Source organism: Microtus ochrogaster, chromosome 5, assembly GCF_000317375.1.
Source record: "Microtus ochrogaster isolate Prairie Vole_2 chromosome 5, MicOch1.0, whole genome shotgun sequence".
In the NCBI taxonomy this organism is placed as follows: Eukaryota; Metazoa; Chordata; class Mammalia; order Rodentia; family Cricetidae; genus Microtus; species Microtus ochrogaster.
The window spans coordinates 79796490-79812359 of NC_022012.1; the positions used below are offsets into that span (position 1 = coordinate 79796490).

A 15870-nucleotide genomic window follows, 5' to 3' on the forward strand; every position below is an offset into this window, starting at 1 on the left:
GCCTCTTCTTTTAATAAAATCCTTTTAGTTGCATGTTAGCTTTCCTGTGAAACTGTAATTATTCAGTTTCTAAAATGATTTTAGCATTAAGTGAATAAATGAACTAAGATAATTTTAATGTCTATTTTATTTTATATGTATGGCATTTTGCCTGCATATCACATGTGTACCTGCTAGAAGATGGAGTCAAAGCTCTTGGAATTGGAATTTCAGATGGTTGTGAACCATCATGAAGGTGCTAGGAACTGAACACAGATCCTCTGCAAGAACAGCAAGTGCTCTTAACTTCCAAGCTGTCTCTCCAGTCCAATTTGAACATTTAATATAAAGACTAGGTATTTGGTTTACCCTGGTTTTCATTTTCTGGGAGTTATTTTAGAGATAGTCCATGCAGCTTTTTTTTTCAAATATTTATTTATTTATTATTATGTATACAATAGTCTGTGTGTATGCCTGCAGGCCAGAAGAGGGCACCAGACCCCATTACAGATGGTTGTGAGCCACCATGTGGTTGCTGGGAATTGAACTCAGGACCTTTGGAAGAGCAGGCAATGCTCTTAACCTCTGAGCCATCTCTCCAGCCCCCGTCCATGCAGCTTTTAAAAGCAGCTATTTTTTTTTGGCTACTTGAAATATTATTCTAATGTATACAAATTTGTCATTTCTATGGATTTATATGTATGTCAGCAATAAACATACCCTTGAAATGGAATGCTTTCAAACTGTTCTAAGCAATAACATTACAGAATATTGATACAAAACTGGATCTTTTTCTTGTAGACTGTTTATACAAAATTTCATCTGTGTTGCTTTATTAGTGAGCTCATGGTTTTTGAGCAGGATTATTTTAAGGGAAAGCGCCAGTTTTAAGATAAGCTAGGCATTCCTTCAGTTTTTACTCTTTTTGAAACAGTGTCTTAGTGATACCCTTGAAAAGTTTTAACACAATGACTGCCCTCCGAGGTGCAGACAGAAGCAGCTTGATTTCATCACGTCCCTGGTTGCTATTTATTTAGAGACTAGATCTGCCTAGACCAGAGATAATCTCAGAACAGGTATTAGACTGCCTTATGGGTTGTAATTTTGTAAATTATGTTTCATTTTAAAAACGACACTTTGTGAAGGTTAATGTTACTTGAGGTGATGCCAGGCTTCTTGTCAAAAGGTCCCAGTGGTATCACTAAAATTGCACTGTTCACTAATTGTCCTAGAATTAGGAGAAAACCTAAAAATTAGTGTGAATAGCCTCAGTGCACCTTATAGTAGTCTCCCAGGGCTCCCCCACTCTTCAATTGTACACATTATATGTTCCCCAAACCCATCACTGGAATCATGCCTCAAGGCTAAGGCACTGTGTTCAGGAATAAATTAACATTCATTGTCAGGAGCTACTTTCCATTGAGGGAAGATGACAGGTACTTTGTGATGAAGATGGACAAGAGAGAGCTTAAGTACTAGCTTTGAATGCTTGTATAATAGTGTTTGGCTGATTATATTTTAATGACCCAGAAAACATGTAAAAAATAAATTTCTACGGGCGGTAGTGGAGCACACCTCTAATCCCAGCACTTGGGAGGCAGAGGCAGGCGGATCTCTGTGAGTTCAAGGCCAGCCTGGTCTACAAGACCTAGTTCAAGGACAGTTAATGTTACACAGAGAAACCCTGTCTCGAAAACAACAAAAAGAGTATAAAATAATTTAAAAAAATGGATTTTTATCATTTACCCATTGGGATTACAGTAGGTTTTATGTACATATATTTACAAAAAAAATCATAGGTGATACTGGCACTCTTCCTAGTTATATCATGGGAGGGCAGTGAGAAAGTCTACTTGAGAGTAAAAGCATGGGCAGCCCTTACGCAGGCAGTCTGGAGAATTGCTGGGAGGGTGAGATTTATATACAGAATGTGGTATTGTTGAGAGTTGTCCTGCTAATGAGTTGTCATAATTTAGGAAGGGAGCTGGGCACTCTTTGCTGCCTCTCTTTGTTGGGTACTCTCAGTTTTCTAATGATAGCAAAGGACTTAATATTTCATATCTCTTAGTACTTGTATGCCACGTAACAGTGTTTCTTTCCTGGAGATAAACTAACTGGGTTCATTCTTATAAAAATGATTCAGAATAAACTGTCTCCTCCTCTTTCACAGCTTTTATAAGAACTAGTGTCAGCTGTTGGTATAGCAGTAGGTAATGGGACTAGATACTTAACAGAAGGCAGAGGTAGAGACACTTCCTGTATAGATTTGGCAGTATTTTAGGTATTGTGGGTCAGTTGCATATTATGCTTTCACAATCCTTTATTATGTTAAAAATTCTGTGATAGAAGAATCTAAGTTCAAGACCTATGTATATTACATAGAGAGATACTGTCTCAAAAGACAAAAACAATTTTGACTGGCAATTAATACAAAAACAGATTTCTGTCTGGATTTTGCTCAAGAGATTATAATTTTTATAGACCTTCACATACACACACACATATATACATACACATATATATGAACTTTACACACATATATATGTGAATACATAAAATTTCTACTACGTGTTAAAAAAAATCCAGACTCCTGTGAGTCTACAGAAAGAACTGCTGGAAACAAAGTTTTGAACCTGAGGCCACATTATCTTTTTTTTTTTTTAAAACTTTTTTTATTTAACTTTATTATGTTCGTTGGTGTGAAGGTGTCAGATCTCATGGAACTGCATTTTCAGACAGTTGTGAGCTGCCATGTGGGTGCTGGGAATCGAACCCGGGTCCTCTGGAAGAGCAGTCAGTGCTCTTAACCGCTGAGCTATCTCTCCAGCCCCGAGGCCACATTATCTTAAGAACTGGCCTGAATATTTCTTTAGGGTACTACAAAAGAAGAGCTCTGAGAAGGTAACAGTGCTCTTCAGCCACCAGAAACCTTAGCAGACTGGGGAGCACTCTGACAGTCTAGTCTTCCAAAATGTGAATCCTAGTGACTGAAGAAACACTGCACACAACACAATAGTTTTTTCTAGGAGTAGTCTCTTTATAGATATCAGAACCTCTGAGGTCTAATTTAGATATCAGAATATTCTGCTAGCAAGATTATCTCTTGTTAGATACTCTAGACTTGCTTGGGAGTTTTGGGTTATTTGTTTCCATGGTTCTTTGAATGTGACTGGCCCCATAATCTCATAGGGAGTGGCACTATTAGGAGATGTAGCTTTGTTGGAGTGAGTAAGACCTTGCTGGAAGAAGTGTGCAACTGTAGGGGTGGGCTTGGAGGTTTCCTATGCTCAGAAAAGGATATTTGACTTCCTGTTGTCTGTCTATGAAGAGGTAAGGAGTCTCAGCTCCAGTGCCATGTTTCTTGCCATAATGATAATGGACTGAGCCTCTGAAACTGTAAGCCTGCCCCCTCAATTAAATGTTTTCTTTATAGAGTTGTTGTGGTCATGGTGTCTCTTCACAGCAATGTAAAGCCTAAGGCAGTATCGTATTATTCTGGCCTATTTGGCATTCTATCCTGTAAAAATGTTCTACACATATTTGGGTGTACAGTCTGGCTTGTCTTATTTTTACATCCATTCTACATAGATTATTCATATCACAAAGTAGGGGGCTTTGAGTTAAAGTAAAGTGGTATTTAATACTCTATCATTTATACTTTGTTCTAGACAGGACTAGCAAAGGTGTCTGTGGAAATACTTTCTTTCCCTTGAGACTGTGGAAAATAAAAACTGACTTTCTCCTAAAGACATAGTTGCCTATTTGAGGTGGTGCCAAGTGTTTTTTTATTTTTGGCAGAAGAAAGAAGTCATATCTTTGTAGTAGCATTTATCAAAACGTGGAGATGCCATTCTACATGGGGTTTCGGCATAGGAGTCCAAATTGTATTTGTGGTAGTTCTTACTTTCTTAAGGTAGTGAAAGAAGAAGACCCTTGGACAGATTGCACTAGATTACCCAAAAATGATAGGATCTTTATTATTCCCACATTGTCTTCAGCCATACACTTCTGGATTCTAGCATTACAAAGTCATAAATACCCTCTGTTCTAACAGGATAATAGTATGGGAGAAAAGTGATGTAGTTCTATCTAATGAATTCTTCCTTGGGCCAGGAATGCGATGACCTTCTAACTAAAATAACTTTATTAGTCCTTTCAGAATTTTATACAATCTGTTTTGACCATATCTACCCCCTTCCCTACACACCCAATCTTCTGTCTTCTTTTTTTCTCCCCACAAGTCCAATGTATGCCACCCATTAATTCTTGGATGTGTGGCCCTCTACTGGAGCATGATTTACCCAAAAGGGACTACATTCTTTAAAAAAAAAATTGACTTATATCCCATTCTTTTTATTATGTATACAATATTCTGTCTGTATGCCTGAAGGCCAGAAGAGGGCGCCAGACCTCTTTACAGATGGTTGTGAGCCACCATGTGGTTGCTGGGAATTGAACTCAGGACCTTTGGAAGAGCAGGCAATGCTCTTAACCACTGAGCCATCTCTCCAGCCCCTGTATATATAGACTTTTATCTAAGAATGAGTACTTCCTAGAAAAAGTGAAAGCTGACCTGCTTTACATCTGAAGTATAGATGTCCTGGAATCTGTTAGTATGATGGGTCGCTTCCTGTCCTCCAACTCTTAGGGAACCAGCACACTCTTGCTATTATATTAAACTTGTTAGTGCTCACTGGTTAAAGCAATTTTCCCAAGGAGATCTTAAATTATATCCCATTCTTTAGAGGTATGGTCGAAGCTTTATTTCCCCACTTAAAGCCCATAAGGCCAAGCATGCCTTGGTCAAGGACTCATCTGATAAAAATTGACCACAGGAACACATTTGTAGTAAATCATTCTATCACTGGTCTTGTGAAGAGCTTTACCACCAAAGTCTTGTTTCTATGTCCTTGCCCTTCTTATGAGCTATGTCCGAACATAACTAAAGAGAGAACTCTTCGCTTTTCTGATTCTGTGGCTCAGAATAATAACTACTCATTTTTGTTTGTTTCATTTTCTGAGACAGGGTTTCCCTTTGTAGCCCTGGCTGTCCTGGAACTTGCTCTGTAGTCCAGGCTACCCTCAAATTTATGGAAATCCACCTGCCTCTTCCTCCTGAGTACTGGGATTAAAAGCATGCACCACCACTGCCTGGCTATTATTTTTTTATAACTCACGTAATACAAAATATCTCATTTAAAAGTCCTTTTCTCTATCTATATTTCAAACTTGTGAAGATATTTTTAAAATATTGCAGTATGTCCTCAGATTTTAATGAACACCCAAAGAAACATGGTGTTTAAGATTAGGCTGGTAGATTTTCTTTTAGCTCTTGTCAATTACCCAGGAAGGCGAGACTGATGAAGGATTAATAATGTACATGACACCCCACCCAGTATTGCAACATTCCATGAAACAAATGGGTATGAGAACAAAGCAGGCAATAAGCAGTCAGGACACACAAAATCAAGAACTTACACCCAACTATCTTCATCTCTGCATCAGAAAGAAAGGGACGAGAATGAGGGGGACAGCACAGAGAAAAATAAGAACAATTAAGACAAATAGGAAAAGAGAAGAAACATCACTTGTAGGTCAGTGATGAAGCATGCACTTTTTTTATTAAGGATCAAAGAAAATGACAAGAGTGTATTTACAAGCACAAAGGCAAAACTCAGAGGCCCCATAAGAGGGGTGGCATGCCTGCATAGCATGTGCAAATCCAGAGCAACCCAGGGATAAACACTGTTTGCCTGAGCTCTGACTCAGCAGGGACAAACCACCCATACACAAAGCAGAGTTCTTTTTAAGTCATAGCTCACTCAATCTCCTAAATCTCTCTCTTTTTTTATTTTGAATTTAGATTTTATTTACTGTTATTGTGATTCTGTACACATGTATGATTGTATATGTGAGTGTGGGTTTATGTATGTGTAGAGGGCAGAGGACAACTTTCAGGAGCCAGCTCCATAGTGGGTTCTGGGGATCAAATTCAGATTTGTACAGCAAGTACTTTTACTTACTATGTCACTTTGCCAGTCCTAAGACATGGCTTTATCATAATATAATTTTAAAATTTGTGTGTCTGTGCGCGCACATGCACTCATATACTTGTGTCTATGAAACCCAGGTGAGAGAGTCAGATCCCCTGAAGCTGGAGTTACAAGTAGTGAGTCATACAATATAGGTGCTGGGAACTGAACCCAGGCTTTCTGCAAGGCAGTGCATGCTCTTACCACTGAGCCATCCCTGAGTCCTAACACATGGTTCTTAAAGGGGTTCCCAGACTAGCACCATTCTTCATAACCTAAGAGTTGGTGAGAAAACCAAACTGTTGGGCCCAAACTCAACTTAGAAACTCTTTGAGGTGGGCACAATAATCTGTTTTTCTATGTCTTGCAAGTAATTCTTGTTGTATTTCTATTACATTAGAAAACCACTGCTTCAGGGGGAGACATGTTCTAATTAGAACAGCATACTAAGTCATAGGTGGATTTTTATATTAGGATAGAAGATGATTTAACGATTTTGAAATTTGGCCTATAACCACTAGAGACAATAAATACCCTTAGAAATCCAAGACTTTGAAAACAGAATAAAATACTGTACTTGTCACAAAATCACAAAAGAATTCTCTGTATTTCCATTAATCCCAGGAGACAGGCTTCCCAGGAAAGATAAGAAATAAAATAAGAAGATATAGGTACTAGCACATCGCTGCTGGCTTAAGAATGGTGTCTAGAAGGCTATAGTACCTTCGTGAACAGATATTTTAAGCATGTTATACTCTGCTGGCTTCCAGCATTCTTTGGGGTATCACTGCAACTAACACTGACCTGTGAGTCAGTTGTCCCCTGGAACAGCTGTCCTAATCCAGTCTTTCCCACCCATCATATTTTAAAATACAGGGAAGGGCTAAGGGTGTGCTACGGAGTTATTAGCTTTTGTACTGAATAAAAATAATCTTGAAGGATAGAGAAAATAGAGAAATATTGTGAGTAACCAATAAAAAGTTTTAGGAGCTCAGTTTAAAAAATGAATAGAAAGCTTAGCTGGTAAAGTGCCTGCTGCACAAGCATGAGGACCTAGGTTCAGATCTCTATCATCATATAAAAAGCCAAGCACAGTGGTTGATGTCCCTAACTCCAGCATTAGAGCACAGAGACATGTTTCCCAAAGGCTTGCTTGCCAGCTAATCTAGTCAGTTGGTGAGTTCCAGGTTCAATGAAAAGCCTGTCTCAAAAAAAAAAGAAAGAAAAAAGATAGTGACAGAAGACACCTGGTGCCAATCTTTGTCTTCTACACACACACACACATGCACACACGCACAAATATAAACCCACAAACACATATAACACCACATACTTACACAAGACAAAGAACAACTATTAGCTAGGTGTGGTAGGGCCAATGTAATAGCAGTATTTGGGAAGTAGAAGCAAAAGGATCAAGAGTTCAAGGCCAGTCTCATTTATACTCATTTATATAAGAAATTCAAAGCCATCCTATCTCAATCAAGGCTTAAATTCCTGTATCTATTTGTTCTTTTATAATATAACATGGCACTTTTTGTTAGGCATGCCTTTTTATGGGGCCTTAAGGGCAATAGTTCTCAGAATTCCTGCAGTATCACTGTTGCCTTTTGCTCATTACTAATGGCCATGTGAGTTAATGACTCAGCTGTGGCACACAGGCAGTTGTCTTTTGCTTACAGCATCCACCTTGTGTGTATATAAACTCTCATAGAAAACAATAAAAAGAAGTCAGAAAGACCTTTCTAGAAGTGACATGCTAGATATCTGTGCCTAGAGTCCAGCTTAACTCCTCTATGGTGCTCTAGCAACATGTTTTGACAGAGATCTATCTGGGACAGCCTGACAAAAATAGACCACTCCATATGAGTATCTGGTAGTTTCTGCCAAATGCTGGATCACAGCTTGTGAGTAATTCTAATTTTTCATCATTTACTATAACTCCTCAGACTTTAGTGTTGGTGTGCTCACAATTACTGGCACAGTTTCTTTTCTTGTTCTTGCTTCATGTGCCCATGTGTCAAGAAAATAAAGTTGCATCTTCTTTTAAGTTGGCCAGCACTGTGAAGCTGAGGAACTGTTACAACCCAGGGGCAATGTTCTCTCAGAAGAAGGGTGCCCCAGCTTCAGAAGGAGAAATGGCTGTGACTTACCAGACTCTCCAAGGCTTTTGTTCCTACAGTCATTGTTCCCAAACCAGACTGACCACATGTATGCATGCACACACGCACACACTCATGAGCTCTCACTTGCTCCCTCCCTCCCTCCCTCTCTCCCTCCCTCCCTCCTTCTCTCTCAAACACACACACACACACACACACACACACACACACACACACACACACACACACTTTAGCAGAACCTGTAGGTGCAGGACTAACACCCTCTCTGATGATATACTGGAGCACAATATAAGAAGACGATAGTTGTAATGTCAAGGGTTGCCATTTATGTAAAAGGCTCTTTCCTAAGGAGGAGAGAGGATAGAGTATGGGACAGAATATATACAAAATACTGCTTTCTTTTAGCTATAATACTCATCACTGCAAAGGCAAACAACCCAGAAGTAGCACTCATATGTCCTGGCCCCAGGTCTCCAAGAAATGCCCAATGTCACACCTTGTAGGGAAAATCATCTGGTGATGCTTTAGCTTCTCAGGAAACAGAATACTTCCTTAACCTCAGCTCGTCTCACTAATGCCTGACATCACACACTTCCAGTCATTTTTACTGCAGACAAAAATCTGTTCTAAACCTGTGTGTCAATGCTACAAAGTAAGGGAGAGTACTTGAGCAAAAGGTATTTTCCATACATGAAAGTTTTTTAATGTATCTTGCTAATATAATTGTACAAATATATGCATGTGTGGAGGTTAAAGGAAAGTCAGATGTTATTTCTCAGAAGCTGTCCACCTTGGATTTTTTTTGAGACAGGGTTTTTCACTGGCATGGAGCTCTGCCGATTCTGCTAGGCTGGTTGGCCAGCAAGCCTCAGGAATCTGTTCGTCTTTGCCTCCAAGTGGAGTGCTGAGATTATACTATATACCACTCTACCCAGCTTTTTAAAATGGGTTCTACTGATTGGGCTCAGGTCCTCAAGCTTGCAAAGGAAGCACTCAATTGACCAAGCTGTTTTCCAAGACGTTATGTACAATTTTGACTGACCTTTACTTCTTTCTAGATTCTATTTAGTTAGTTCCAATTCCATGAGCTATTACGAAGTTAATGTCCAGATATTATACAAAAAATAAACTTAAGGAAAAAAGGGATCAAAGGAAATATATTATTCCACCACAGTCAGCCCCTAGACATCTAATTTTGAAAAGGTCATTAGATTCATTAGATCAATTTCAGTTAGCCTATATTCTCTTTCTAAGTCGCATCGCTGCAAAGCTGAGACTGTTGTTTGGGATTTCCTTTCCCTGATTATAGGGTACAGACAGGGCTGAAGAATGTGATCAGCAAAGTATAGGAGCAGCTTCCAATGGAACACTCACCTGTATGACAGCCAGATGGAGGCCCTTCATAAGCATGAAGTCTCTTAGCACTTAGCAATAAAAATAATTGATCTAGTTGGCCTAAATTTGCCATCCAAAGAGCCTCCTGTGTTCATAAGTAGGAAATAAAAGCAGGGCACAGCAGTTTACTCTGAATACACAGTGTCCACAGGGAGGGACTGAAGGTGACAGAAAATAAATCTGGGCAAACAGAGTAGCTGGAACCCATTGTGTGGGCCTTCTCTATGCTCAAGTCACATTCCCCTTTGGGTGTGTACTGGCAAATGTTTCCAATAAAAAGATTTAGTGAAGAACCAGGAAGAACTAAAAAATGATATATAAGGTAGATATATAATGGACATTTAATCCATCCTGGCCTGGCTCTTCTCAACAAAAAAGCTTGGCATAGGGAATTAAAACTCAACTGAGAGGGTAGGTCCACCTCTCCTATAGTCGATTTATCCAGACAACCAGGTATTGCCTGTTCTGAGCTTCCTATCCTTCGTGTCTTCTTGGTTATCCAACTGCCTACCACCAATCTCTACCCAGCCGTTTCACTTCTGACAGCTCTTTCAGCTCCAGCCGCAGTTAAGGTACACTTTTCCAGCTCTGCCTCAGCCCACCTAACAGACTAGTATTGGCCTAGGAAAACCAGACTTGAGAGGCTGCTCATCCCTCCTCTCTGCCCTGGAATCCCACTGAGACGACTGCTGAGAAAATGGCCAGGCAGTACTATTTAGAATGCCCAAATGTATACCATTTGTACGATCTATTTTCTGCTACATTAAAATGTACCTGTCATTCCTATACAAACTGGAGTCTCTGATAGTGAAGAATTTTGATAAATTCTTCCCCTTAAGTAGAAAATCCTTGTGAGGAAATGGAAGCAAGGGAATGTGATGAAAGAGGTTACAAAAACACATCTCTAGGAAGAGATTTCATGTTGGTTCTCTTATTGCCAGAACTCCACAAAGCCCATACGCTGAGCTGTCATACTGCACTGGGGAACATGGTACCAGGGCTTCTGGTGAAGAACAAATGCTTACAAGACTCAAAGGGCTACTGCTGAAAACTACAGTCAGTCACCTGACTTGGGAGGCAGAGACTTTAATGGCTGTATAGCTCACCTGAATAGCTTACCACCTGCTCAAGCAAGGAGCACTAAACTCCATTCCGCTAAGCCATCTCCTTCCCCATCCCCAAGTAGTTCTTCCTACCTGGCATGATAACATCAGGAAATCCCAATTTTCTTGTAATTGCTAATCCTCTATTAAATATCATGGGATTTTCTCTCCGAATCTGTTCCATGTCACCACGAAAAAGCTGTAGGGAAATAATAAGACCTACAAAAAATAAAACATTTTTTAATTCAGAATCACGTAACGACTCTGTGCATTGTACCAGGAAAGACACCAAGTGTGTCTCTTTTCCATTTCTCCTGCCACAGTGCTAGGGATAGAATCTAGAGCTACATGTTGAGCAAACATTTTATCACTAATCTACACCACTGCCCTGATAGTTTTCTTAGAAAACTAATCATTAGTGTCAGGCTTTCTTCAAGATGCAGACATTCACTAGGAGTAGAAAGAGAACTGATACTAATGCTTGTCTTTTTGCTCAAGAAAACAGACTTGACAATGTAACAAACCTTGAAACATTTTGCTCACTGGACTGGAGTTCAAGTTATTTAGTAAAGTGTATAGAGTTCATTATTAAAAAGACCAAATGTATTTTAGTCAGCAAATACTAAAATGGTCTTAAATGACTAGATGTAGAACTAGTAATAGAAAACTCTGAGGAAGGAAACAAATGTGAGCAGGAAATTAAACTTTACAAAGCAGCCAATCCACACCAGCCACTGAAGTGCTACAACACTAGCACATACAAATGCAACACAAAAGTTTCTAGTCAAATAAATACATCACCATGGCTGGCACTGGGGGCGGAGTACTTGGTGCTTGACTTTCGGATGATGTTCTCATGAATCTGGGTCCACTCACTCTCATTGTTACATCTGTAACAGAAGGACAGGTATTATGGCTCACCAGAATTTACAACATCTGGTCTGGTGGCTCAGTGTTGAGCAATGAGTTGGAAGGGAAAAGGATTTTCTACAGAAATGAGTATATGCTTTATAATTAGATAAGGTTCTTCTGCTGTTAAGTATAGAAGACTGATACTGGGAGAAAGATTAGATATTAAAATGAATCCTTACATATTCACATAACAATGTGAATATTAATACAACACACATATAACTTTGAAACTTTAAAATTAATCCTTGCTAGTATGCACACACATTGCACATATATGCATATGTCTATAGCTTTTGGGATTGAACCCAAGGCCTTGTTATAAGAAACACATTTTCTGCTACTAAGTTACATTACCAGGAATACATATTTTTTTTTAATGGAAAAATAGCTTCATCTCTGAAGTAGAGTTCTTTCTTTTCTAGCTCTGCATGTACATGCATGTGGACACAAACACACACACACACGGGGGGGGGGATGTTTTCTGATAGAGAAATGTTTCTCTCAACAAATATTACTGCTTAGAAACTGCCATGACATTAGCTTTTTTCTTTACAATATTAATCTTTAATGAGGTATATTTAACAGTTGAGGAAAAAATCTGCACAGGTATTCAGTAAATGAAATTTCAAACCTTACTGATTAACACTTCAGCTTTTCTGCCATAAACTGTTTATCTGTTTAGTATTACATTTTTTTAGTTAATTTATTTTACATCCTGACCACAGATTCCTTTCCCCCTTCTCTTCCCAGTCCCTCCCCTTTCCACTACTCCTCTGTTTCCATTCAGAAAAGGGCAGACCACCCACGGATATCAACAAAACACGGAATATCAAGTTTCAGTAAGACTAAGCACCTCCCCTCATATCAAGGCTGGGTGAGGCAACCCAGAATGAGTAATAAGTCCCAAAAACCAGTAAAAGAGTCAGGGACAGGCCCTGTACTCACTGTAAGGAGTCCTACAAGAAGACCAAGGTATACAACTGCCACCCATATACAGAGGACATAGGTTAGTCTCTGAGAGCGCTTATGAGCTCCAGTTAGTTGATTCTGTGGGTTTTCTTGTGGAGTCCATGACCCCACTGGCTCCTATAATGTTTCCTCCCGCTCTTCAGCAGAATTTCCAGAGTTTAGAATAATGTGTGATTGTGGGTCTCTGCATCTGTTTCCAGCAGTTGCTGTCAATGCTATATTCTTATTGCACTTTATTATCAGATGGCCTAGATGTCATTGCTTCCTGAAATGTTAAAAATATGCTAATAGGTATCCCTTTCTAGCTTGTATTTAAGCTGCAAATATGTCTACTTAAGAAAAAAGGAACCGATGATGTTCTAGTAATTAACATGGAATTTAAGAGCTTATATATGGATCCATACAAATTAGGGAAGTCTCCTCTGAGCAAGTCAAGTCAGAAGCAGCAGCAAGTCCAAGGAACTCAGTAAAATTGATAAAAGAAGCCGGGCGATGGTGGCGCACGCCTTTAATCCCAGCACTCGGGAGGCAGAGGCAGGCAGATCTCTGTGAGTTCGAGACCAGCCTGGTCTACAGAGCTAGTGCCAGGACAGGCTCCAAAGCCACAGAGAAACCCTGTCTCAAAAAACCAAAAAAAAAAAAAAATTGATAAAAGAGCAATAACAATGTCATGTTTTACTCTTTTTTTTTTTTTTATTTTTGAGACAGGGTTTTCCCATAGCTTTTGGATTAAAGGCGTGTGTCACCACCGCCCGGCCCTCATGTTTTACTCTTAATAAAATGAAATTTTAAATAATATTTAGTTTTTTTAAAGGTCAATCCCACTCCTGCTCTCTTGCCTATAAAGAATTTCCTGTAATTGGAGGTTTCTCTCCCACCCGCCAATTCCTGAATAACCTCTCAGAGGCTTAATATTAATTATCAGTGTTTGGCCAATGGCTCAGGTCTATTATTAGCTAGCTCTTACATTTAAATTAACTCCTTCTTTCTTATCTATGCTTTGTCACTTAGTTCATGGCTTGCTACCTTAATTATTACGTCTTTACATGTCTTGTTTCCTTGGCAGATGACTGGCAACCCCACCTTCTTTACCTGTACCTCTGCTTGGATTTCCCAGCTGGTTCTATCCTGCCTTGCCATAGCCCAAAGCAGCTTTACTTATCAGCTAGTGAGAGCAACACATATTCACAGTATACAGAAAGACCACCCTACAGCATTTAATGGCACCAACATCCACATAACACCTGAGAAAACTGAATGCATAGAAATGGAGCCACAACTGGGTTTCCGAGTCTCACAGTCTCATTCCAGCAGCAGCACAGAGACATGCCTCCCAACAGCTGCCTGCAAGACAAAGCAGGCCAACCAGACACTATTGGTGCAGGAGAATGTCTGTATTCTGTCAATTATATTTTAAATAAACGCTGATTGGCTGATAGCCAGGCAGGAAGTATAGGTGGGAAAACCAGACAGGAAGTAGAGGTGGGGCAATGAGAATAGGAGTATTCTGGGAAGAAGGAAGCTCTTTCCGCAGTCCTGTCCAGACACCAAAGAAGTAGGATGTGACCTGCCCCGCTAAAAAAGGTACTGAGCCATGTGGCTAACATAGATAAGAATAATGGGTCAATATAAGCTACAAGAGCTAATAAGAAGCCCGAACCAATGGGACAATCAGTTTATAACTTATGGAGACCTCTGTGTGATTTTCTTTGGGTGCTTACCGGCTGTGGGAACTGGGCAGGATAGAAACCTTGACAAGCAGGCCCTCCTGTTATACACTATGAGCTAAGCTGCATGGCAGGTTTCTGCAGTCTCACATAGGCCTCCGTACAGAGAAGCTAATCAGCTGCACACTGTGTGGCAGATTTAGCTTTGGCTCATATACACAAAAAAGGCTAAAAGATACAAAGTAAAAGAGTTCCAGACAGAAAAACCTCTAAACAGGTTCCAATGCATAGACTTGAGAAAAAAATAAAGGCTGAGGAGTTTCATCTGGACGGGCTACCCACCCAGAGCAGTGAGTGCCTGCCTATCGGGCAGGCGTCAAGGTCCCCGCAAGGGAGCGCCGGCACCTTCAGCTTGTGCTACAGGGTCTCCTGTGTTCTACTTGACCGCCCTGCTCCCCCCCACCTGCATTCTCCCTTTTGTCCACGGCTCATTGGGCTACCAAGCATCCCTGTTTAGGTGCTGAGGAGTTCCATCTGGACGGGTAAGTGTGTGTTATCCAGGGGCGGCCTGTCCCCAAAGAGAGCACAACCCCTCTCCCCCAGCTCCTGCTGCAGGGCTGTCTTTCCTACACACGACCCAGCCCCCCAGCCCCCCCCCCAAGCCTGCCCTGCGGTCTACAAGGTCCTTTGCTGAAGAACAGTTTCTTGCTCCTACACTAAGGCTACCCACCCAGAGCGGTGAGTGCCTGCCTACTGGGCAGGCCTCAAGGTCCCCCACAAGGGAGCGTGGGCACCTTCAGCTTGTGCTACAGGGTCTCCTGTGTTCTACTCGACCTCCCCCTGCCCCCCCCCGATCTCCCTTTTGTCCACGGTTCATTGGGGTACCAGGCATCCCTGTTTCGGTGCTGAGGAGTTCCATCTGAACGGGAACAGTTCCTGCTTCTACACTGAGGAGATCCACCCAGAGAGTCAGTCACAGCAAAGACTAGACCAAGACACCAGGCCTCTCTGGCTCCATTTGAAGGAAGAGATGGGCAGGGGCCAATGCAAGAATTCCTCCAACAACCTGAAAGGCAACATGACATCACCAGAATCCAGGGATTCTGAAACAAGAAGAATTGAACACCCTACTCCAGAAGAAATAGACTCTAAACTGAACTATGTGAAAATAATAGAGGACCTTAAACAGGAGGTGAAAAACTGCCATAAATAGAGAGGACAAACAAAAAGGTAGAGGAAATGAATAAAGCGCTCAAAGACACCCAAGAAAAACAAGAGAAACAAGAAAAAGCAATCAAACAGGTAAGGGAAACAGTTCAAGACTTGAAGAATGAAATGGAGGGAATGAAGAAAACACAAACAGAAGGAAGGCTGGAGATGGAAAATCTGGGTAAACGAACAGGAACTACAGAAACAAGTCTTACCAACAGATTACAAGAGATAGAAGAAAGAATCTCAGACACTGAAGATACCATAGAGAAAATAAACACACTGATCAAGAAAACAAGCAAATCCAACAAATTCTCATCACAAAACATTCAGGAAATCTGGGACACAATAAAAAGACCAAACCTAGAATAATAGGGGTAGAAGAAGGAGAAGAAGTACAGCTCAATGGTCCAGAAAATATATTTAATAAAATTATAGAAGAAAACTTTCCCAACCTAAAGAAAGATATTCCTATGAAGTT

At 40.4% G+C, this 15870-nt stretch overlaps 1 protein-coding gene across 7 annotated transcripts in view; it reads right to left on the reverse strand.

Moving 5' to 3' along the window:
- The window catches only part of Dock3 (dedicator of cytokinesis 3), a 405059-nt gene that overhangs the window by 110559 nt on the left and 278630 nt on the right, over positions 1 to 15870 (reverse strand). For all 7 annotated transcript variants that reach the window (XM_026779352.1, XM_026779351.1, XM_013346561.2 and 4 more), the window contains exons 13-14: positions 11434 to 11522; positions 10726 to 10851 (exon numbers count right to left, since the gene is read on the reverse strand). In XM_026779352.1, coding sequence (XP_026635153.1) covers positions 10726 to 10851; positions 11434 to 11522 — 215 coding nt within the window. The remainder of the gene's footprint in view (positions 1 to 10725; positions 10852 to 11433; positions 11523 to 15870) is intronic.